Here is a 26688-nt window from a genome sequence, read left to right as displayed (position 1 = left end):
TGAGAGGTGGAGGCGTCTTTGGAACATGGAGCTGCCCTGGATGGTGCTTCAGAGGCAATCACCGGACATTGTAAATCCTCACAGGGCCCACTGGATGGAATGGAGGAGAGTATGGGCCATGATGTGGACCATTGACTATGAGGTGCAGAGGTGCCCAAAGATGTACTTACCAAATCCAATGGATGTGTCATGATGATGGGAGGGAGTGTTGCTGGGGGGGGGGAGAGGTGGGGGGGGTTGAATGGGACCTCACATATATATTTTTAATGTAATATTATTACAAAGTCAATAAAAAATATATATATAATAAAAAAAAAAAAAAAAACAAACATCCATTAATGTATTCATGTAGACTTTCCCATTAGCTACAAGAGACATATAAATCAGGTCACATGTTAGTGATGTGGAAATTTACCATGGCAGCAAAAGCCATAATTTAAGTAAAACAGAATTTGTAATTTGTCCTAGAAAATTTCCAATTTACTTTGAAATTTAGAAAAATATATGCAAAAATAACAAAATATTTAAAAAATTTTTTAATTGAAATAGAATTTTTTAGACATTGTGTCATCACTGTAAGATCTGTTGTTTTGTATGTACAGTGTCTTAATTTTTTTTCATTTTACCTTCAAAGAAGCTTTAGGTTACAGAAGTCACATAGAGAACATAGGGGATTCCCATGTATCCAACACCCTCCCCCTTTACCCCTCTTTTGTCCCCAAATCCTCAAGATTGGGGAATGAACAATGGACTAAAGTAGACTTTATATTATTCTATTATAGGCTTATTATTATTCTGGCAATGGAAGAACTTTTATCATTGATATAAAGGCAGTACCCACCAGAGATTCTGAGGGGAGGGAGAGGGAAGAATAGGTGTAATATGGGAGCATTTTGGGGACATTGGAATTGTCCTGCATGACATTGCAGTGACAGATACAGGCCATTATATATTTTGTCATAAGCTACAAATTGTGTGGGATAGAATGTAAACTATGTTGTAAACTCTAGTCCATAGTTAGTAGCAGCACTTCAATATTTGTTCTTCAATTTTAACAATTATACCACACTAATGAAGGATGCTGTTAATGTGGGAAGATGTGGGAGGGAGAGGGAGTGGGGCATATGGGATTCCCCTATATTTTTTATGTAACATTCATGTAATCTAAGTAATCTAAAGCTTCTTTAAAAATTAAAAATAATTAATAAAAACTAAAAAAATATGTAGCCACTTGATTCCATTGATGTCACCTAAGAATGTCATGGCTGACAATCTATAGTGCTTTAATGCACTCCTATTTTTATATTTCTTTCCATTTGTCCAATTTTCTTTTCATACTCTCCACATAATTCCCAGTTTAACCTTTAGAATTCCCCTCAAAGGAATGAAGGGGTACAAAAAGTATTTCTTAACCTTTATTGTGGATTTGTGAATAAAGTTGCTGGTGATATTCCCCACAAAAATATTTAATAGGAGAATTCCTTTTAAGGTAAAGCTTGACTGTTTATTTGCTTTTTTTTCCTCTAAAATGATAAATTTATACACATTTTCATAAATGTATTTTAAGTTAGATTATATCATCCATAGGTGTTATTTTTAGGTCTTATCTTTTCCTTTTTATTTTTGTTTGGATTCCTTCTTCTTCTTCTTTTCCATCTCTTTTCAATCCCTAACTTCCCAGATAATACAAGTTAGCAAATTAGTATGTACCTTTACTTTGGAAATGATATAGCAGGCCACTGTTACTTTTTTTATTACTACTCTTTTTTTTTTTTTCAAGGTACCAGAGATTGAATCCAGGACCTTATACATGGGAAGCAGGTGCTGAACCACTGAGCCATATCCACTACAGAATTAGGTTACTTCTACACCACTATTACTTTTAAACCAGATATATTGAGATATAGTTCACATACTATACAATTCACCCATTTAAAGTGGACAATTGAATGTTTATGTACAATCTAATTTTAGAGCATTTTCATCATCACAAAAAAATCTCATATCCATTAGCCTTAAGTCCTACATCCAAGCTACTCCCCTGGATATAATCACTAATCTATGCTTTGTCTATAGATTTACTGATCTGAATATTTCATATAAATAGAATTATACAATATGTGGCCTTTTGTGACTGACTTCTTTCAGTTAACATAAAGTTGTCTTTGATCCACTGAATCTCAGCCCTAATTCAATGTACACTGTATTTCAGTGTTTGCATCTAGCTCATAAAGGGGGAAATCTAAGAATAAAGCCCTTGGATCATTCAGTCTGACTAGGAACCAGGGAATTTATGCAGCACCATACATTGGGGAGCACTCCGTACAGTATAGCCTGAAAGTCTGATGGCCTCTGACTCTGAAAAAGCAAATGAACATCATCAAATGACTATGTATTGTGTCCCTCATATTAATAATTTTTACTTTGGCACTGCTCTTTTCTCTTCTGTTTTCTTATTTCCCCCCATTCACCTCCTTCCAGACTGTTTTGCTACTCTGTCCCCAATTGCTTGTCTTTTCCTCACTTTTTATATTCCAAAAATGGTCTCTCCATCTTTTCACATTCCTCTCTGTCTAAAATTAAAGGAAATGCTGACATACATTAATAAAAATGACAAGAAAGAATATTACCTTATTTTCTTTCTGAGATCACTTCTGAGCTTTTATAAATGTTTTCTTAATGCCAAATAAACTTTTCGAGGGGTGGTTATATAGAAGCTTACAATCCCAGTTTGTCCTGAGAAACTCAAAGATTTAAATGCTCACCATCAACAGGCAGGTTCTCTACCAAATCGTTAGTTTCCATTCCTGAGAGTTTCATTCCCATATTTTCCAAAACAGTGTCCAGTTTAGTGACATCAACAATCCCTCCTCAAGAAAAGCAAAATTAAATAACCATAAAATGTGACAAAGTTATAAATTACTGTGTACTATGAATATCCAATTCATTGTGAACAATAAGGTCCAATGAGGTATATTCAGTTGTACAAAGATGGTCAGTTATGAAGTTGGAATTAGGATGTCCTCCCTTAAGTCAGTTTTTGGAGACTGGTTTATATAATTAGCTTTTAAGTTTATTGAATAACTGCTAGACTTTTTACAGTAATAGAGAAACCAACTCTATTACTGCAACCAATAGGAAGGTTTTATTTTTGTTTCCTGAACTAACAGGTTGTTATCTTTCTTCTGAGAAAATTTATTGAATAATTTCTAATCATTCATTTAAGGTTTTAGGTAAATTATGAAATATAACAGGAATACAACCTTTTAATAATATCACTGACACCTGCATCCCACCCAGCTTAGGGCATAATAAATATTTTAGATGTAAAAAATATCCTCTAAACCCTTCCCTATCCCCTTCTTTCTGCCACCTTCCCCCAGGGGTAAACACTGTATTAATTATCCCATGTATGTTTTACATGCATATGTGAATATGTGTTTTATTCTCCCACTTGCATTTTTCATTCAATAATTTTTAAGATTTGTCCTTGTTGAAACATAGAACTCTACTTCATTCATTTTAACTACTGTTTATTATTCTACTATAATGTTATGCCACCAAGTATTCATTCATTCTTCTGTATATGGATATATAGGTTGCATCCAATATTTTGCCCTTACAGTGTTACAGTGTTCCTTCTTGTATACTTCTCGTTGTGGACAAGAGTGACAGTCTTGTGTGTATATTCAGGAGTAGAATTGCTGGGTGGAATATGCACATCTTCAAGTACCTAATATTTTGCTTAATTGCTTCTGAAAGTGTTGAATCAATTTATTACTCCTAGAAGCAATGCAGGAGAGTGCCCATTTCTCCATAACCTTGTCAACACTTGATATTGTTCCACTTTTACAATTTTTGTGAATCTGATATGCGTGGAGTGCTATTTTACTATTATTTTTAACTTAGATTTCCAAGATTATTAGTGCGGTGAAGTCCCTTTAGTATACTGATTATCTGCCAGAGATCTCTCTTTTGGTCCACTGTCCATTCTTACATTTGTTCAATTCAGTGGTGGTGGTTGGGCTGTTCTTGCTGGTTTGTGAGAGTGCTTCATGCATTCTAGAAACTATTTTTTGGTTAGTATTTTGAATTACAAATATTTTCTCTGACTTTGTGGCTTGCTACTTTTCACTTATGCTTAGTTCATGTTTCATCATGGAGACACTCTTGTTTTTTAATTAGTCCAATTTATGAGGCTTTTCTTTTATGGTTTCATTTGTTAATTCAACAAATATTTAGTAAGTATCAATTATTTCACAAGGTTAGTGTATATAGCAAAGAACAGAATGACTTATGGCATTTAACATTCAAAAAGAGACAGTCAAAATACACATAAATAAATATTAATACATGTGTAAAGTAAAGTGTAAGGAAGCACAATAAATAAGGTTAAGAAGTGTGACTCTGGGTTGGATGGAGGGATATATTTTTTGGTAGTATGTTCACCTATGAAGGGGTGATATTTAAACAGATACCAGAATGATATAAATAGAGTTCAAGGAAGAGTAGACAATAGGATAAAGACCCTGAAGTAGGAATGTGCTTTACTTCATGTTTCAGGAAGTAAAGGCGGCAATGTGGCTGGAAAAGAGGAGAAGTGTTTGTAGAAAATGAGGTCAGAAATGAAGATGTGGGTCAGATCATGTAGGGCCCTGTAGGTCAGAAGGTAAAAAATAAAACAAAACAAAAACAAAATACAAAAAACCCTGTTTTGTCCCTTTTGATTCATGTTTAATAAATTCATCCCTCCCTAAGATAATAAAGAGTTTCTCAGGCATTAGTAGTCTATGGCCGGTGGGCCAATTTGGCCTGCTGCATGTTTTTTAAGTAAAGTTTTGTTGGAACACGGCTACGTTTTTCAGTTATATATTGTATAAGGCTGTTTTCACACACTATAATGGTGGAGTTGAGTAGTTATAACAGAGACCACATGGCCACCCAAAGCTAAAATATTTACTATCTGGCTCTTAACATAAAAGTTTGCTTACTCCTAAATATATTTTCTTCAAGAAGTGTTTTTAAAGTTCTTTCTTGTTTAGATCTTTACTTTTTCTAGAATTTATTAATTTTTGGATAGTGGAATAAGGGAATTAATTTTTTTCTCTATAGATGAACACTGTGCTAGTATATTTACATTTCATCCTTTCTCCACTGCTTTAAATGTCACATCTTTCAGGTTACTGAATTCCCATTTATACATGAGTCTTTATCTGGTCTCTCCATTATGTTCTCCTGGACTCTCCATGTGCCAATAAATACTTCCTTAACTACTATATCCCTTTTTAATTACTTTATCTGCTCATTTGGTTCTTAGTCAAAATTGTCTTACCTGTCCTAGACCCCGTGCATTTCTATATACATTTTTGGGATTAATTTGTCAAATATCAAAAGAAAAAAAACCTGGGAATTTCTTTGGGTTCTCTTTCAATTTATATATTAATTTGGAAAAAATGATTTCTTTAAACCCCAAGTTTCCCTATCCATGAAATTAGTATATATCTTCATTTATTTAAGTGGTCTTGTATATCTTATATTCCTTTCTTCATAAAGGTCTTGTGCACCTTCTGTTAGATAAATTCAAAAGATCCTTGTAGCAGTTTGATATGGTTATGAATTCCAAAAACAGATATTGGATTATGTTTGTAATCTGATCTGTACCTGGGCATGATTGAATTATGATTAGGGCAAGGGGTGGGGACTCACAGATAAAAGGCATGGCAGAGAACAGAGTTGAGGGTTTTTGATGTTGGAGTTTTGATGTTGGATTTTGATGCTGAAGTCTTAAGCTGGAGCCCCAGGAAATAAGCTCACAGAGGAAAGAGAAGCCAGCCCCAAGAAGAAAGGAACCTTGAACCCAGAGAACAGCAAGCCCCAGGAAATTAGGAACCCAGGAAGCCTGAACCCTTGCAGACGTCAGCAGCCATCTTGCTCCAAATAGATTTTGGTGAGGGAAATAGATTATGCTTTACGGCCTGGTATCTGTAAACTCCTACCTCTTTAAAGACCCTTTATAAAAACCAACCAATTTCTGGTATTTTGCATCAGCACTCCTTTGGCTGACTAATACAATCCTTTTTAATGTTTGTGTATATGGTATATTTTGAAAATTGCATTCTTTATTACTGGTGGATAAGAGCATGGCTGAGTTTTATATTTTTACTGTTTAATCTAATGACTTGCTCAATAATCTTATATTTTTATCACCTTTTTCATTTGCTTTCTTAAAATAAGCATGCTTATTTCTTAAAATAAGTCTTGCTTCCTAGACTACTCTCTTTGATTATCCTGGCAACCCTGGTAGTGCCCCTAACAGATACTCCAGCCCTTAGTAATACCTTATCTTGCCCAGATCTTGTCTTATTACTTCTACTTAATCCACGAGTTTAAATCGGACAAAACCAGGAAATTCTGGCTGCCCCTACCTACACATGAGCAAAGCAACAAAAATTCTGACCTGAAGTTACCTATACCTAATTATAATATTAAAATCTCTACCCCTCATCATGTAAAGGCCACAATTTTTGATCATGTGATGTATGAGCAGACATGATCTTCTATTGCACATGTACCACTTAATCCTACCCCCAGAACTATATCATCCACCTCATCCCACGTGACCTCATTCTACCTCCTTAAACCAACCATTCCCAAATCATATAAAAATCCTATACCCTTTCAGCTCAGGGAGACAGATTTGAGTTTTTATTTTCTGATTCCTTGTGTAGCTGCTTCACAATAAACTCTTCCCTCAAAATTCTGGTGTCATAGTATTTATTTCCATGAATGCATGTGCCTGTTAACATGAACATTTATTCAAGAAAAACTACCAATTTCAGTAAGCTATCAGGGTTTGTAGCATTTTAACTTCATCTATCCTTATCCCATTTCTCTGTAGTGCCAAAGTCACCTGGAAAATCATCAGTCTTGCAAACAAGTTACCACGATAACCAGCAGCCTCAAATTCAACAGAGGATGCAGACAGGGTTTGGATCTCCTCAAAAATCCCCATTCCCTGGGGGCATTGCCACTATTTGACCTGTCTTGAGCACTTGGGAAAGCCCCATTTACAAGGCAGTGTTATTATTTGACCTTACTTGGAGATCACTCTGTTGGAAAAATCTTGATCCCAGAGTGTTATTGAAAACAATCTACTGTGTTTGTTTAACACTGCAACTGCCCAAGGCTATAATACCAGTTGAGGTAAACAAGAACCTGGTGTAAATTTAAAAAGGAATATATTGGAAATGAAATGTCCTTATTGCAAAGTTCTAACATATTCCTGGAGATCTAGAAGACTAAAATCATGTGCAGGCCTATGTACAAATCCAGGGAAGACCTGAGAAGGCTGCAGCCACTCACCTCTGGCTGACCTTGGGGCCCTGTGTAAGAAGGAAGTGAAGTCTAAGGCAGATGATAAACTGACAGAGTCACAGATGTGATCAACCAGACACTTTTGCAAAAAGTGGAAGACATACTGGCACAAGGAATTTAAGAATATTTCTGACCAGTCATTACCAAACCACCAAGATTACAGAGCAGATATTTCAGTGGTCACACACTACTGGTGTATCAATTGTACTGCATCAATAGTTGCATACTAGGTACCAGGGGATGTGTTAATTTATTTCAACAATGAAACCACATATGGAATAGCAGCTGCAATTGGAGTCGCCACCTGGTTAAGTGTTAATAATCCATTGTCATTCTCTAATATCCACATATTTTCTTTACAAGCTGAACAGGTGAGTTGAGTGGGGTATTACCACTCTTGCATTCTTTAAGCACTTGATTGTGGCAATAATCTCCGCAGTAACTCCAGGAATTCAGTATTGTTTTTGGTTCACTATTTTCCTGAGTAGAAGCAATTTTAGTGGCTATAATTTGATCTTTCCTATCATCATAGCCCTCATTCCACATGTGAGTCTAGCAGTTGCTGAGAATGTCTATTCCAACTATTCACTCCAGCGTTGGGAATATAACATGAGGATAGGTTTGGGGACCCACTGGATGCACTGTGAAATGGGCCAAAGCTAAAACTCCATTGATTACCAGATCTTCATTAGCCCCTACCTTAACTGGTGGACCACAGTGACATTGGGTCTCCTGGAATTAATGTCAATTCAGAGCCAGTATCCAGTAATCCCCAAAATGTCTGCTTATTTCCTTTTCTCTAATGCACAGTCACCCTGATAAAAGGTCATAGGTCCTTATGGGGAAGGCTGGGAGAGAGATTAACAGTACAAATTTTTGAAAATGTAGTGAGGTCCTTACTCAAGGGGAGTGGGCATCCCCTTCATTCAAGGGGTTCTGGATCTGCAAACTGGCTCAAGATGGAAATTGATTGAGGATTCGTGACCTCTGGTTTGGTGATTTGAGTTAGATATTTATTCACTTGACCCAGAACTCTTCCGCTTATACAGTTCAAGTAAGATTTTACTAGATTGTTCATTTTTTAATCTTCTAGTGACACCACGTTCAACTAGCTAAAGCTGTAAATTTCTGCACATCAGACTATTCTGATTACTGCTATTACTCTGTGGTCCATTATGGTAACCACTCCCACCTTGTCTTTGGCAATTAAGTGACACCACTTGGCCCTTGCCAGTCCAGGACCTAATTATCTCTATTGCATTTAAGTAATCCAGTTAGTAACAACAATAATTCCTAATCTAAACAACTGTAATTCCTGATCTAAAGAGAAGAGTAATCATAGAGATCTTCAAGGATATTGAGGCTCCCCTCACAAATTTATTTCCTATATTTGGGGTGAAATGTGTGTACCCAATCCTTATATGATAAATCCTTTCTAACATTCCAATATCTTTAATCCTTTGAATACTGTCTTCTACAGTGTAACAAAGCAGTTCTGGCATTTCATCCTCATTTAGTTTAGGTCACTTTTGGGTCCATTTTTCAGCCAACCAAAATGTTAGAGCCCTTTCTATCCCCTCGAGCTATAACATTGAATCCAGAATCTCTGCTTAGTGCACCCATATCAATAAATTCTACACGAACCACCCTTAATATCCATTTTCACACACATTCCCTAGATTTCTTTTTGTATAAATTGGAAAAATCATGTAGTTTTTTTTGCAGTGTAGTGTACCTCTTCATGTCTCACACTTTGTACCTCACCTTTTGGTAGGTCTCTTGGAACTTCTAGAAACAAAAGGGAGTGGTGGGGAAGCAGCTGTGACTCAATCAGATGAGCTCCCTTCTACTATATGGGAGGCCTTCGGTTTGCATGCCAGGGCCTCCTTGTGAAGGCAGGCTCGCCCACACGCTGTAGAGTGCTGCCCAGCCTGCAGATGCCTCAGAGCGCTGCCCGGCCCACAGACACCATGGAGAGACAACTCAGCAAGGTGATGCAACAAAAAAAAAGAAGGGAGACAAGCAAGAACACAGAAGAGCCCGCAGCGAATGGACACAGCAAGCAGACAGCAAGCAAGACACAAGAGGGGAGGGGAAATAAATAAAAATACAAACACAGAAGAACATTCAACAAATGGGCACAGAGAGCAGACAGCACACAATAAGAGCTGCAAGGAGGGGGGGATAAAAAAAAAAAAGAAGTGGTGTTGGTGGAGGTGAGTTCTGAGGAGAATTAGCAGTGCCTTGCAAGGCAACTACCTCAGGGGAGGCCATTATAAGTTCCTCAGGCAAAGCAGGGTTAGCCTCATATGATAAGGAATGACTGCTTCTACTGGCAAAGAAGACTCAGCTGAATTTAGGGGTTCAATGTCCCCAACCACATCATGATTTGTCCATTTGCCTACATCCCAATTTTCATGATCTTTTCACTTCACAATCAATGTCCTCATTTCAATAGCATATACCATGAGGTTGGGAATTCAATTTGTATTGTAATTCAGACACTTGCAGGATAAGACCCAGAAATTTCAGCTCTGCAGTTACAGGATATAAGAGTTTGTTTCAAGGCAGACATAGAAACTTTCAGGCCATTTATGAGGAATTTGGTCTGGGAATTGGAAGCCATGAGATCATCATTTTCTTTCTCCATTTTCTCTAGCACAATTATATATAATCAGCCAATCTCATAATAGTTAGTTTGACAAAAATGTTCTAATGCATCAAATTCATGGTCACTAAGAAACGTGCCTCTTACAAGTATTTGATTAAGAGCATCCTGTGGTGATAATTTGTTTATCTCTATTGTCACATCATACCATGAACTATCAATGCCCTCTTTACCACTGGAAATAGAGTCGGTAGTTCCTTTAAGTCTAATCAGAGTAAAGAACCAATTCCAGAAACCTCAGAACCAATCCAGAAAACTCATTCTTGAGATTCTGTTTCTCTAGAACCACTCTTAGTACCAATGTATTAAGAGTACCACTAAGTACCACTGTTATCAGTCAGGGTTCTGACTGATATATACCCCCACACACAAATATATACATATATATGTATATAAATATTTATATACATGCATATGTATGTGTTTGTTTGTATATATCAACTTTTGGCAGGTGAAAAATTGCAAAGTGGAGAAGATGAAAGATGTCATCTGTTCATAGTAGTTATTCCTGGGCTCCCCATACCTCCATGTAGGACCTACCCTCCCCACCAGTCACCCCTGCCATCCCTTCATGAGCAAGCTGGTCACAAGGAAAGGAAACAAGCTGTACTAACATGGCTTGTGCATAAATTTAAACTTACTCCATATCCAAGTAAGCCTAGTTCCCTGGAAAGCTGATTGAGAGGTATAAACTCTACAGGCTTTGGATATTCAGGGAAGATGCAAACTAAATGTGTTAATTCAAACTTACCTGGAATGTGGGAGGTATGTGTTAATTCAAGCTTACTTGGAATGTGAGGGGTATGTGCTAATTCAAGCTTACCTGGAATGTGCGGGATATATGTTAATTTAAGCTTACCTGGAGGATATAACCTATCTGATACTCAGATAAAACACTTGAAGAAACTAACAAAAAAGTCCTTTGGCATATCAGCATTGTTTGACTCCCCACTCCTATATCCTCTATAAAAGGGACCCAAAAATCCTATTTGGGGCTTGGTTTTTATTAGGTCAGGAGTCCACCGAGTCCAGCTGGTAGTAATAAATCTTCCTTCTCAGCATCTCACATCCTGGCCTTCAATACCGTGTACACCTGACTTCTCTCTGCTACAACAGTACCACTATGTCATTCACCTGGCCCCCAGAGACTACCTCTGCTTCCACCTGCCCACTGAATGGACTGTTTCCTACAGGCACCACTTCCAAGGATCCCCATTTTCAGTGAACATTGGCATGACCTATTGGTTCAAAGGGTTCCTCTGTCACAACCAGCAAATCAACCTGACTGGGAACTGGAACCATGGTTTCTTCTCACTGATGGCTGTGGGGGCCATCAATGTAGGCTCTGTCCTCATCTACTTTGACTAAGACCTACACACAAACAGCCCACAGCCCATAGTAGAACAAGACATCCTACAAAAGGGTATCCCTATGTGCAAGGGTGAGTGCCTGGGCAAGTTCAACCTGGGCTCCACCATCATGCTTATCTTCAAGGTCCCCAAGGACTTCAGTTTAAAGCTGAACACAGGACTGAAAATCTACTTTGGGAAGGATGCCAAGGAATCTTTTCTGAAAGGAAACAAATGTAAGGCTATTTTAGATGGGAAACACCCTGAGGCTGCCTGGGCAGGGAGCTATCTCAGGGTTCTGTGGGGTCTTACCAGGAAGGATCTGAGCAACTTCAGCCCTATGTCCCAAAAATGCAGACAGAGCTTCTTGACCCCTCTCAGCAGCAGACCAGAGCCTTCTGCCATGCCCTTTACTAAATCATACCCCTTCCCAATCTACAAAGAAAGAGAAAAGTTCAGGCTGGGATGGTATCAATATAGAGAGATAGAGATGGATATATTAAAAGATTTATTTTAAAGAATTGATTCACTTGATTGCGAGGCCTGTTAAGTCTGAAATCTTTACAGCAGGCTGGAAACTCAGTCAGAGTTGACTTTACAGTCTTGAATTAGAATTTATTCTTCTCTGGGAAACCTGAGTTTTACTCTTAAGACTTTCAACCAATTGGGTGAGGCCCACTTATATTATCAGAGTAATCTCCTTTACTTGACATTAAATAATTATAGATGCTAATCACATCCACAAAATACCATCACAGCAATATCTAGGCCAGTGTTTGACCAAACAATTAGATGTCATAGCTTTTTCAAGTTGATACATAAAATTAACCATCACAGTTCACCCCTAGTCAATTTCGCACCCATAGCCATCTCCTTAAACCACACTTAATCCCCAAATAAAGACAATATCATACTTCTAAATGATATGATACAACTATTCTCTGTACAACCAAAAACACAATAACCTTTTCCCTAGAAAGAGATATAAAACCTTTAGGTGATGTTGACTCTTCTTGATATCCTGAAACTTAATTATTTTTTTTACTATACGTAAAGTTAATACAACTTTACTGATAAGGGAAAAAGAGAGAAAAGAAAACAAATACATTTGTGTTTGACCAAACAACTGGACATCCTTAGCCTAGAAAATAAAATTAACCTTCACATATAGCTTCATTTTATAGCTCAATATATGTTCAATTTTGTTCTTGTATATCGTACAGTTTCTATGTAAGTATATCAGTTTAGGATTGCTATTCATGTTGTTCAAATCTTTATTACATTTACTGAGTTTTTGACTCCTTATTCTATCAATTCCTGAGAAAAGCATGTTAAAATCACCAATTAAGTTTATGTTTATCAATTCTCCCTGCACTTCAGTCATTATGTTAGTAGATGCATAGAAATTTAAAACCATTAATATTGTATCCAGGATTTTTTTTAAAAATTTGACTTAAGCTTAATAATTTCCTTATTCAGACTTTCTTCTCTGAATTTCTTTATTGGGGTGTATGTTTTCTTCTTCGTGATTTATGTCCTTTTAAAATTTCCTAGAATGAGTATCTGTTGATAGCAAATTCACTCAGTTTTGTCTTACAATTTTTATTTTCTTTTCATTCCTGAAATATGATTTCAATGGGCATAAGCAAACTATGTTGACAGATATTTTTATCAGCATCTTGAAGATATTATTCCAATATATTTTAGTCTTTATTATTGCTACTATATTGCTATTACTACTATCAAGTCCAGTAATTTTTATTCTTTTGCAGATATTAAGAATACATTCAGGTTGTTGTTTTCTTCTCTGTTTGCCAAATGTATTATTAGTATTAATATATCTTTATTACAGAAGTTGTGGACTTAAAAAACAATCATGCATATGTAGAATTCCCATACAACACCCGTTCACCAACACACCACACCATTGTGGAACATTTGTTACAGATTATGAGATAATATCATCAAATTATTACCACTAACTGTTGTCTATAGTGTATATTTGGTATATTTTCCCCCATAACTCCCTATCATTAACACAGTATATCTTTGGCATTGATGGAAGAATATTACAGTATTGCTGTTAGCTATAGTCCATAATTACATTAATTGTATTTTTCCCATGGTTCTCCACATTCCCACCACCCTACAATAGTGATGTACATCTGTTCTAGTTCACAGAAGGACATGCTTGCAATTTTACTATTAATCACAATTCTTACCCACCTCTGGGTTCACTGCATTATTCAGTCCCTAGATTATTCTCTAGCTTTATTTCGATTGACATTTCTATCCCTACACTAAGCTTTTTAGCCACAATCCCATTTATAAACCAGCTGCTACTCACTATAAGGTGTTACTATCAACTCTATCCATTTCCACTCATTTACAGTCAAGTTAATTAAAGCTTCTACATACATTAAGCATCCATATTCCTTCACAGCCCTTTTATCTCCTAATAACGTCTACTATAGGTTTTAACTCCATGTGCTTATTCTTCATATTTACTTCAAATTAGTGAGATCATGCAATATTTGTCCTTTGGTGTCTGGCTTATTTCACTTGGCATAATGTCTTCAAGATTCATCCATGTTATCAGATGTGTCCCAATTTCATTTCTTCTTATTGCAGCATAGTATTCCATAAACCACACTTTGTTTATTTACTCGTTGACGAATACTTGGTTTGCTTCCATTCTTTGGCAATTGTGAACAATGGCCCTATGAACATTGGTGTACAGATGGCTGTTTGTGTTACAGTTTTCAGTTCTTCCAGATATATTCCTAGTAGAAGAATTGCTGGATCATATGGCAGTTCTATATTAGCTTCCTGAGGAACCATCAAACTCTCTTCCACAGAAGCGGTACCATTTTACAATCCCACCAACAGTGAAGGGTATTCCTATTTTTCACATCCTCTGTTTTCTGCTTTTTATTAATGGCCATTCTATGCAGTGTGAGATGATATCTCATTATCATTTTGATTTGCATTTCCCTAATAGCAAGTGATATGGAACATTTTTTCATGTGCTTTTTGGCCATTTGTATTTCATTCTGGTTGGTTGTTTTTTTTTTAAGATTTTTAAAAAGATTTTAGTTTTTAATTTTTTATTTCTCTCCCTTCCCCCTCCCCCAGTTGTCTGCTCTCTGTGTCCATTTACTGTGTGTTCTTCTGTGTCCGCTTGTATTCTTGTTGATGGCACCAGGAATCTGTGTCTCTTTTTTGTTGTATCATCTTGCTGTGTCAGCTCTCCATGTGTGTGGCGCCACTCCTGGGCAGGCTGGCTTTCCTCATGGGGTGTACTCCTTGCACATGGGGCTCCCCTATGTGGGGGACACCTCTGCATGGCACGGCACTCCTTGCGTGCATCAGCACTGTGCATGGGCCAGCTCCCCACATGGGTCAGGAGGCCCTGGGTTTGAACCCTTGAACTCCCATGTGGTAGGCAGACGCTCTTATCAGTTGAGCCAAATCCGCTTCCCTGGTTGTTTTTAAGATCTCTTTGTTTTGATGTTCTGTAATTTCCCTATGATATGTCAAAGCATGGATTTCTTACTAATTATCCTTTTTAAAATTCATTAAGTTCTGGTATTTTAGGATGCATGTCTTTCAACAATCATGAAAAATTATCAGCTATGTCTTCAAACTGGTATTTTCCTTCATTCTCTTGGTTAGCTCTTTGTTCTTGTTAGAGGTTTGCAATAATTAACAAGCTGTAGCTCAGTTTCCTTTGATATGCATTGGGAAAAAGATAAACCTCTTCCCCTGTGTCTGAGGGCATGGCACTTTCCCACAGGTTAAACAAAGGAACCCCATAGAGCCAGGAGTAAAGGGAGATAGAGATCTTCACCATCTGCATATCAGAGGGAGATAGAGATCTTTACTACCTCTACCTGCATATCAGAGGGAGATGGAAACCTTCACTATTTACATATCAAAGGAAGATAAAGAAACCCATTAATCCCTACAGATTAAAAGAAAAATCTGCTCCAGCAGCATTCTAAGAAACCATAAACTCCCTAACCTGCTTTTCTCTAGTCATAATCAGGGAAAATTTTCACAGGTAGGGTTTCCTATTAGCCCCTCCAACTCACTCAGACCCTCAACCCACTCCCACTAACTATCATTTCCTTGCTTAGGAAAGTTCTGTATAAATTTAAATCCCCCCCTTCCAGGAGTGGGCTGAAGTCTCTCTTCAGACCCCCACCATGCTGGTGGGGGTGCTGAAGTCTGTTCTTCAAACCCCCTCCGCCAGGAGAGCTTCTCAACAAATTCTTTCTCTACCTGTGGTCAGTCTCCGTGTCCCAGTGAATGCTGTTTTTCTCCAATAGTTTTACTATAGGATAAAATTTCAGATCTTTTACTCTAACCTACATGTCTCCTAACCACTCCTTTTAATTTTTCTTCTTTGTCTCTTTTGCTGCAATTGTGGGAATTTTTTCAGAGCTATATTCCAGTTATTTAATTTTTCTCTTCAGCTATATCTAATCTTCTATTTAAGAAATCCATTACATTTAAAATTTTCCTGGCTAGACATTTTTATTTCTAGAAATTCTATTTGGGCCCTTTTCAAATCCACTTTTCCTGTGGTAGTTTCTTTTCCTTTTAAAACTATTTCCACCCTTCTTTTACACATTTAATCTTTTAAAGCATACTTGTATTAATGTCTATATACATTATTTATATCATATGACATGTTTAGGGGTCAGTTATTTATCGGATGTAGTAACATTTATTAATGATGGGTTTTTTTCACATATTTTCCTTAAAAAATTTTTTTTTTTTAATTTTGAGCACATTTTAAGAAAAGTTTTACAGGAGAAATTTTGTGGACCATGATATAAGGGTATGTTCCTAGGGTTATGACAATCTTGGTAACAACTCTTTGTTAATCTTTTGGCATGTGACCACCTGAATCATGCAAGAAATGTAAATATAAACTAGACCCTATGTGAACAAAGGCCCATAGTCATGAATTCACAAAGATTCCCTCTGGGGACTCAGAATCCAGGACTATAGAGATAAACAAACTTCCTTTTCATCTACCTGTGCTAGTGAGATTTTTTTTTAGCTTATCATTTCACTAAGGAGAAGTCATTCATAGGTCCTATTTTCATATGGGTTTTCACTTAAATCTCAGTAATGATAAAGGAGATTATTTGGTAAAATATATATGGAGATGATCTTTAGAAAATACCTTAATATGGATTAACCCCCACACATATAAGGTAGCAGGATTCTAAATTTAGAGACTGCAAAACACATAGATTTTAAATTCATCTGCTGTTTCATTCTATTTCTCACTCACCTTTAAGGGTTTTCACACCATCCATCAACCTGTTCTGAAATACCTTTCCATCAACTGTAAGAAAGACACAAATCAAGCCAAATCAATAGGAGATTAAATAAGGCAACAACACCAAAGTCTTAATTTTGGAAAGAGCGACATCATAATTTTCTACAAAAGATCTAACTTACTTTCAAATACAACAAAAAACAACAACAACAAATGAAGTGGAAAAAGTTCTGAATGTGGCTTCCTAGGATCTAAGGGAATTATTGTTGACATTCTACTATTTTGAAACACATACCTCTTAATTCTCCTTGCTACCTCTTTAATTTCTCCATTTTTCCCTTCTAGTACATTGCCACCCATTTTACTTTCTCTATCTTTCTGTTTACTCTTGAGGATGTCTTCTTAATTGAATCAAAAAAGAGAAAAGGTTATTCTCTGTCCTGACAGCAGATTAGTAACTGAAGGACATAAAAAATGTATAAATGAAATAGCACTGCTGGGATTATTTCTTAAGGTAGATCTGCATGAGTTCTTCTAAAACCCTCTTTACTTTTTAGATATTAAATGGAGATAGTTATGGAAGTTCTCAAAAATAAATACAATTTTAATTTCCTTAAAGGCTATTTTGCTATACGAACTGCTTACCATCAACTGGAAGATTTTTCTGTAGCTCCAAACATTCCTTATCTGTGAGCTCTATCCCAATTTTTCCCAGAATGTTTTCCAAATCACTGACATCAACTTCTCCTCCTTTAAAATAAATAAATATAGGCAGATGAGAATTGTGAATATGACCCAAAGTCTCTAAAATTTGAAAAAACGAAAGCATGTATCTGTTCAGCAGCAGTTGTAACAACCATATGAACAATAGTAATATGAGACCTTGTATCACCGTCATCATGAAAACAGAATTGTTCCCTTAACCCTAAAAATGTTATAACTATAATTATGGGGTAAGACAACACAACACAGGATTAAGTGGTCTTGGCATTTCCAAATTATTTAAGATATCATAGATTCTTGATCTAAATCCAATATTTGTTTCTCTCTTAATTATGAGTGTTATATCTTTAGTTTTACTTCACTACTTAATGTTAGTCCTGTATAATATGCATTTGCTTTTAAGAACATTTAATTCTATTACAGAGTATAAGAAAATACATTACTTCCAGTTTGTAGTTTGTAATACATAGGCTAAACATTTTAGGATGTATTCAATATAGATGAGTAGCCTGTAAGTAGAGGATATATATTTTAGATAGAAAGTGATGGAAGGGCCAAGCAATATCTAATAGTCATGAAGCACTAAATATACATGAGGCACCTATTCACTAAATATTCCTAATGAACTAAATATTTATGATACATTAAATATGCTTGAGGCACATGAGGCACTAAATTTTCAGGATACAATAAATATTTATGAGTCTTATTTAAGTGACTAATTTGGTCACCCATTGGTGACATCCTCCTGGCTCCAAAAACATAAAACAAATCTTATTGGCAAAGTTACAACCATTCTCCAGGTGTCCTTGTCCCTGTATTTCTTTTAAAAAGTAAGTCTGTGTCGCTGGCCAGACTACCTTCCATCTGTGGACTACCTTTCTTGAATATCAAATCTCCTTATAACCACATCATCAGCAAGGAAGGCTGATGCAGCAAAGAGCAGCACAGGACATTAACATTTTGTATCCCATATTTAGGTAGTGTGGTCCTTCCACACACTTGCATCCTCCCTAAATTTGTTAACTTATCCCATTTTCCCCCCTTTGTTTCTTACTTTGCATTTTAAATGATTCAATAAACTCTGTGATTTGAAGATTTTAACTTGGTCTGTAAACATTTTTGTTTGTGACCTCTTGGCTAGCTTGCCTGGTAGTGTTTTGGGAGCTATCATTGCAGCAAGGAAATTTCCCTTCATGGTACCCAGGATATGGTTTATTTAAATTCATGCATAGCAAAGTATGGTTTTAGAATATAACACAGGGATTAAAGAATTTCCTATCAAGATAATGCACTGAAGTATTTTAAGAGTAGATAATCTAATTTTAGAATACTCATACAATTTGTCATTCAAACAAGGACTATTCAGGGTAAAGGAGGATGGTAAAAATAATTTTAATTACAACAGTGGTAAACCATACAGTCTAGAGAAAACTAGGAGATAAGTTCACCCCATCTCAATATAGTTCTCAATATATTGAGAAATATTTCCTCAATAAAATGGTAGATTAGAAAGGCAGTGAGATGATAGGTTGAATAGAGCATTAAAATACAATTTAGTGTAAGAATTAGAGATCTTAGATTCAGAGTAATTCTTCACTAACCTGTAACAGCTGTCACCGCATCCATCAATGTACAAAGAGCAACTTTCCCATTAGCTGCAAGAAAACCCCAAATAAGGTAACAATACCAAAGACTCACATATAAAACAACCAATAAAAGAGGGTAAATTAGCAAATAAGAGACTAATTAAAGTTCATTAGCTTCATTATTTTATCTGACTCAGCTATAAAAATATAAACTTGGGATATTAAATATTAACTCCTATAGCAGTTTGATATCATTTATGAATTCCGAAAATAGATATTGGATTACATTTGTAAACTGGTCTGTTCCTCTGGGTATATTAGATTGTATTAGGTTCAGAGGCTTCATTTTTTCTTGATTAAATTATGATTAAGGCTTTGATTGGGCCATGTCAGTAGGTGGTAGGTGGGAACTCACAGAGAAAACCACATGGAAGAGGAGAGTTGGAGTTTTGATGCTGGAGCCCCAGGAAGTAAACACACAGAGAAGCAGATATGTGAGGAAAGAGAGAAGGCTCTATTAGACACAGCAGAGGGCCTGGAAAAACAGACGAGCTGTTTGCCTGTTAGTTTACAGCTGGCCTTGTGGAGATAGCCGAGCAGCTGAGTCCCAGGGAAAGAGACAAGCCTTATACCAGCCTACAGCTGAGATAGGAAGAAGCTGGGCCATGGAGCCTTAATAGGAAAAGGAAGGCAGTCATCTTGCTCCAACATGTGGCAACAGGCTTTGTTGAGGGAAGTAACTTACGCTTTATGGCCTGGTAACTGTAAACTTCTACCCCAAATAAATACCCTTTTTTGAAACCCAACAGATTTCTGGTACTTTGCATCAGCACCCCTTTGGCTGACTAATACAATTCCATATTAGCTAAAGGGGTCTTTGCAACTTGGAAAAACGGAATCTCGAATGTACTTTTTGAATTTGTAAGATGCCTTTCTACCTTTTAAGTATGGCACAAAATCCCAATGATACTGATTTGGCAGTCTAGCAAATTCTCCGCTCTGGTCCAGCCACATTTGTCAGAGAGAAGTTTATAGTTAAAAAAAAAAGACCATCTTTCTTATCTTACCACCTTTTCCTAATATACTGTTCTCCAGCACTCCTTTGCCCATCCCAACTACTATCCTGGAATTTCTGTAACATATTGGTGATCTATTTCTTTGATTCCAACTACATCTGTTTATAAAAATAGATATGGGGAAGCAGATGTGGCTCAAGTGATAAGACCTCCACCTACCATATGGGAGGACCTGGGTTCGATCCCTGGGGCCTCCTGGTGAAAAAGAAGAAGAAAAAGCTTGCCTACAAGGCAAGACAGTGTCTGTGTGATGAGCCAAGTGCCTGCACCAGTGCCTGCGTGGTGAGCCAGTGCTCATGTGGCAAGCCAGTGCCCCCGTGCAGAACCAGTGCCTATGCAAGTAAGTCACACAGCAAGATGATGATGCAACAAAAGAGAGACAAAGGAGACAGTCAAGGTGAAGAGCAGCAGAGATCAGGAACCGAGGTGGTGCAAGTGACAAGGAAATTCTCTCCATATCAGAGGTCCCCAGGATAGAATCCCAGTGAATCCTAGAGAGAAAGACGAGAAGACAAAAAGAGAAATAGATACAGAAGATCACACAGTGAATGGACACAGACAGCAAAATAATGCAGCAGGGTGGGGATGGGGGAGGGGAAATAAATAAAAATTCTAAAAAAAAAAAATAGATATGGATTTCTCTCTAACCTTAAAAGAAGCAAAGGGTAGGTATTCCAGATTGTCCCAATAACAGGGAGGACATGTGGTAACACAATAACTTGGTACAAAGGGAGCTCAACAATGAAAAGTTAACATGTTAGTCAAAACTCTACAGTGATGAGCTGAATGTACAGACTTTCTACTCTGAATACTAGGGCTTCATGAAAACTCTGTATAACACTATTAATTATAAAAGAAGGTAATGTGTCACTCAAAAAGTCAATAAATTGAGGAAGAATATTATGTCTTATTGGACATGAGGGTGAAATTAGGATACTTCACGGAGGTATTTTAAGATTGTAAGGGGTAGAGAGAAGGCCAAGATAGAACCTTTATATTGAGTTTGAACAAAGAGGCCCCTCTGTCATTGAAATTAGCCAGGATTCTGCTACAAAGTGAATATACTTTCTGCCAATGCCTTTTGGAAAATAGAAAATGGCATGTGGGATGACTAGGAAACAATCCTTCTGATTGGATAACATCTATAAAAATGACTTGAAGTCTTCTGGTTGTATACTGCTCAAATGGAGTAGTAGAGTCCCAACATACATTTGAGATTTATCTTAATGGATTTCAGCTACTTCCTATTATAGTATCTTTTCTCATTTGTTTTTCATTCATTTTGTTTGGTCTCTGATCATTACACCATTCCACACAAATATTTATTGCATATCTTGCTTGCAAGGGAGGCAAAACAAAGAATATAAAATGATGTAGGCATGGTTATTGCCCATGAAAAGATGGCAGTTTGCAAACAATGAAGTTATGTAAAGACGTTTATTTTTCACACAATATAGCAGGCATGATGATATATATATGTATAAGATAAACTTCAATCTATGAAGAAGAGTAACTAAAATATCATCAGTGAGACAGGGAAACTTTTGGAAAAGGTAAACTTTGAGATTTGTCTTAAGACAATTATGGATTGGCATGGTTAATTATGCCTTAGTATATTTGCTCTAGGAATTGAGGAGAATTGGATAATTAATTTAGATGCTATAGCATAAGCATTAAATAACAAAGAAGATCTATATTTTTATTGGTTAAAAAGAATTTTTGAAGCACTCACTAAATTTCAGTCACTATATGAGGCACTAGAAGGCTTAAAAATGCACTTAATACCAAGTTTAATATAATCCTTGTCTTTGAGTAACTTGGTCCCTGGAGTGAGAAGAACTAATAAACATTTTGTAATAAAGTGGCTGGGCTGAGACAGAGTTGAGAGTAAAATCAGGAGATCCTCCTGCTAAAATTTGTTCATTTATTGCCACTGCTTTGCAATGGGTGTGGGAGCATCCTGGATGAAAACCTTGAGCTCTGTCTATATTTAATACTATGCTTTAGATATTTCAGTGTTGCTGGAGGGAAAAGTTGAGGCAGAGAATGGTGAAAGTTGAAGCTGAAAGTCAGGCAGGGGCCAGATCATGGAGGGCCTTCAATGTCATGCTAGGAGGCTTGGGCATTCTGGAGTTGGGTAAGGCACTGAAAATCTGGAAAGTTAAAGATAATACTTGCATTTTAAATAGCTCTTTCTTTAAACTCTCTAAAATATGGATTTGATTAGAAATAGTCTAAAAATGAGACAACATCGAGGCCTCTGCATGACCCAAGCCATGGATGACAATCACCTGCAACATGGTTAATAAAAGCAGATAGAAAAAATGTAAGGGTGGACTTATGAAATGGTTAGCAGTCCTCATTGATATGTCTTGATATCATGTGATATGGCACTAACAGGGAAAGTGGAGGGAATAATTATGTCAACTTTTTGTTTTACTAGGAACATGATGGTGCCACCAGCTGAGAGAGAAATGTGGAATTAGTAAACAGTTTACATAGGTATTTGTAAATCTAATAAATTGAGATATAAAGATATGAGACTAGCAAAACAGAAATGACAAACATGAATCCGATTTTACTAATCCATATTGGGGAGGAGTCTGGACTGGAGATAAAGATCTAGAAGTCTTCAGCATAGAGATGATAGTTGAAAGTGTGAGTGTAGATAATATTGTCCACAGACAATTGTAAAAATGAAATGATTAATGGGTTTAGAAAATAACTATTTGAGGGATATCTTTTCATGGAAAAAAACAAACATTTTTTCTTCCTTCTTTTTTATTCTCCAAATCTATAATTTCTTTTCTGCTCCCTGCAAATTCATTCTTTGGTCATAAATGTAGTTATAGTGGTTCTGTAGGTGATGTTTAGAATCCAAAGGAGAAGACATTAATGATTTTGGACTTAAGGAAAAGAAGGAGATAATGTGTTTTCCCATTATGACTGCTTTCTTCTTTTAGTTTTGCAAAATGCTTTTTTGACAAGTGCATTAATTTTTCAAAGGCACAGTTGTAGTTACAATGCTCACCACTAAGTGGCAGATTTTCTATTAGACCTTCATGTTCCTTTTGTGTGAGTTTTATCCCCAGGTATCCCAGGACACTGTCCAGGTTACTGGTATTAACCTCTCCTCCTTAGGAAACACACAAGAATGGAACAAGAGAAAAATAATGAGTATAAAATATTAAAAATACATTCTTACCTGTGAATTATAATTTGAATATATGTGCTTTACTATAACTATAATAAGGACAAAATAGAAAATGGACTTATATGATTATTTTTCTTTATGAGCTCCCATTCAATATGTCTAAGAGTATTAAATAACCAAAAAAATATCAGTTAGAATTTGTTCCCTTAAACTTTACTTGGGTATAAGCCTACATTGTAAATAGTTCATGAATGGATGGGCTACAAAATTTGATTATAACCATACAACCATAGGAAATAGGAAGGATCTTTGCTGCCAGGGAACTCATTTATTAGTATGTCATAATAAAGAGGTGAGACTCACATAACATTAACCATTTTAAAGTGAACAATCCAGTGGTTTTAGTACAGTCACAATGTTGGATAACCATCTAGTTGGTTCTAGTTCTAAAACACTTTTATCACCCAAAAGAAAACCCCATACTCATTGTATTAGTTTCCTAGGGCTGTTGTAACAAAGTACCATAAATTGGGTAGCTTAAGCAAGAGATGTATATTCTCTCACAGTGTGGGGGTCTAGACCTCTGAAATCAAAGTGTCAGCAGAGTCATGACCTCTCTGATCCCGCATGACCTTATCTTAATTCATTATATCTGCAAAGACCCAGTTCCAAATAAAGTCACATTTGTAGGTACTAAAGATTAGGGTTTTTTCTTTTTTTAAATATATTTTTTACTTTTAAAGAGATACTTAGATTACATAAAGTGTTACACACAAAAATAAAAGGGATTCCCATATGCCCACTCCCCACACCTCCCACCCTTCCCCACATTAACAAGTTCTTTCATTAGTGTGGTACATTAACTGCAATTGATGAACACATTTGAAGCAGTGCCACTAAGCATAGATTATAGTTTACATTGTAGTACACACTCTCTCCTACTCAATTCTGTAGGTTATGGCAGGATATATATGGCCTGTATCTGTCATTGTAATGCCTTTCAGGACAACTCCAAATCCCAATGCCCCCATATTATACCTTTTTTCCCTCTCCCTGCCTTCAGCACCTCCAACGGCCACTGTTTCCACATCAATGATATAATTTCTTCCATTGCTAGAATCACAATAAGTCTAAAGTAGAATACTAGTAAGTTCACTTTAGTCCACATTTTATTCCCCAATCTTGAGGATTCTGGGATGGTGAGGCCCACCCCACCACAAATTGAGAGGCGACCTTGATCCCATATGGCTGATGGATGGGACTCTCTTGCTTGCAATTGTAGTCTCTCTTGGTTCCTTAGTAGAGTGGTTGTCTATCTTCACCTCCTTGTTAGTTATGCTGGGTTAGTCCAATGAACTGGAAAGTAGGTGTTGCAACTCTGCTGAGGCTCAGGGCCTAGCTGGCATATGGACAGCCCAAAGATTCAAGTCTTTTGGACGTACACCTACCAACTCCAGCACCAACTATAGGTTCAAATAGAAGGGACAGAAGAGGCATGTGTAGAGAAGTCACAACTGAGTCCAAATCTGTCACACTCAGGAGCACAAACTCTAAAGTAGGGCCCACTTTGGCAAGGCACCAAACTCCAGGGCTATCTTCCATGACCATAGGACCTGGGTGTCTCCAGAGCCCTCAGGAGCCCCATTATTTGGGGGTAGTATCTACTTTGGCAGTCTATGAGATCATGCTGAGAAGTGCGTAAGTGTAACCTCTGGGATGACCTCCTGACTCACTTTGAAGTCTCTTACCCATATAAACTCATTTGTCTTTACCTTTCCCCCCTTTTATTCAATCTCTTTTTTCACTTGCATTGCTTGTTTGTATTTGGTAGTACTCTCTCAGTGCCAGGAATGCTCATCCCTGGAAGTCATGCCCCAAGCTGGGGGTAAGGTAACACATTTATATGCTGAGTTTGACTTAGAGAGAGGCTACACTGGAGCAACATGGAGGCTTTCAGGCACCCATGAAAGTGATCTTAGGCTCTAAAGTACTAGGCTAAGTTCAATTTCAAAAGCAAAGGCTCATAAGCATAATTGTCAATATCAAAGGCCCATCAATGGACCATCCTTCTTCACTAGTTATTGTCCTGCACTTGGGGGATTGTTGCTTTCCATTAGAGAATGTGGCAGAGCTCCCCCGATGGGAATTCAATATTCTTTCAGTTATTGTGTGAATCTCCACCTTCTGTGACAATGTCGCATGAATATTTGAACACATCTATGTACCTTATATATATGCCCAGGTGAACTTCCTCCCATGTATCCCCCATCATTGACACCCGACACCAATGATCCTCCCCTGCCACAGTTGTAACCCTTCTGTGGTCCAAAACTTCTTAAAAAAATGAAGCCAAGAATATCACCAAATACAATTAATAGGAAAACTAAGTAATAATCATGGGCTTAAACATAAAAAATAAAAAGCAAAATAATTTAGAAAAACTAAAACTGAAATAAAAATACTGGGATATTAAAAAATAATGAAAAGTATTTAACATATCTTTTTGGGCAACATAATTCAACCCACAATACCTCTTAAGTATTTACCCACCATTCCATTCTACCCCTAGGCCACAGCTACCACTGATCTGCTTTCTACTGTATGGATTTAGCTATTCTGGATATTTCATATAAATGGAATCATGCAATGTGTGATCTTTTGTGTGTGGCTTCTTTCACTTAACATAATGTTTTCAAGGCTCATCTACATTACAGCATGTATTAGTACTTCATTCCTTTTTATGGTGGAATAGTATTCCATGGCATATATATATCAAAATTTATTTTTCCATTCATGTATTGATGGACAGAAGTTCCTGACTTTTGTCTATTGTGAATAGTGCTGTTATGAACCTATATATGCAAGCATTTATTTGAGTTCCTGTTTTCTTTCTTTTTTTTATATGTACCTAGGAGGGGAATTGCTGGATCACATGGTAATTCTATGTTTAACTTTTTGAGGAACCAGCAAAGAACAGCTGCACCATTTTTCATTCTCAGCAGTAAAGTACAATGGTTCCAATTTCCCCACACCCTTGCCAATCCTTGTTCTTTTCTGTTTTCTCTTATAATTCTGCTTATTTTTGTAAGGGCAGTAGTTTTGCCCAACTTTCATACCTAATTTAAGTAATTTGATTCTTCTCTTGTTTTTCTTTCTTTTTTTTTTTTTATTGACTTTGTAATAATATTACATCAAAAATATATATGTGAGGTCCCATTCAACCCCGCTCCCCCACCCCCCCCTCTCCCCCCCCCAACAACACTCGTTCCCATCATCATGACACATCCATTGGATTTGGTAAGTACATCTTTGGGCACCTCTGCACCTCATAGTCAATGGTCCACATCATGGCCCATACTCTCCTCCATTCCATCCAGTGGGCCCTGTGAGGATTTACAATGTCCGGTGATTGCCTCTGAAGCACCATCCAGGGCAGCTCCATGTCCCAAAGCCACCTCC

The 26688-nt window shown here is 36.8% G+C and overlaps 1 protein-coding gene across 1 annotated transcript in view; it reads right to left on the bottom strand.

Moving 5' to 3' along the window:
• The window catches only part of LOC111760565 (uncharacterized), a 187817-nt gene that overhangs the window by 123612 nt on the left and 37517 nt on the right, over window positions 1-26688 (bottom strand). The window contains exons 6-9 of the mRNA XM_071210908.1: window positions 23107-23211; window positions 19015-19068; window positions 17333-17437; window positions 16700-16753 (exon numbers count right to left, since the gene is read on the bottom strand). Of these exons, the coding sequence (XP_071067009.1) occupies window positions 16700-16753; window positions 17333-17437; window positions 19015-19068; window positions 23107-23211 (318 nt within the window). The remainder of the gene's footprint in view (window positions 1-16699; window positions 16754-17332; window positions 17438-19014; window positions 19069-23106; window positions 23212-26688) is intronic.

This window comes from Dasypus novemcinctus, chromosome 21 (genome assembly GCF_030445035.2).
Source record: "Dasypus novemcinctus isolate mDasNov1 chromosome 21, mDasNov1.1.hap2, whole genome shotgun sequence".
Classification (NCBI taxonomy): Eukaryota; Metazoa; Chordata; class Mammalia; order Cingulata; family Dasypodidae; genus Dasypus; species Dasypus novemcinctus.
The sequence above is the reverse complement of the archived record's forward strand: the minus strand, read 5'-3'. Positions and strand labels throughout refer to the sequence as shown.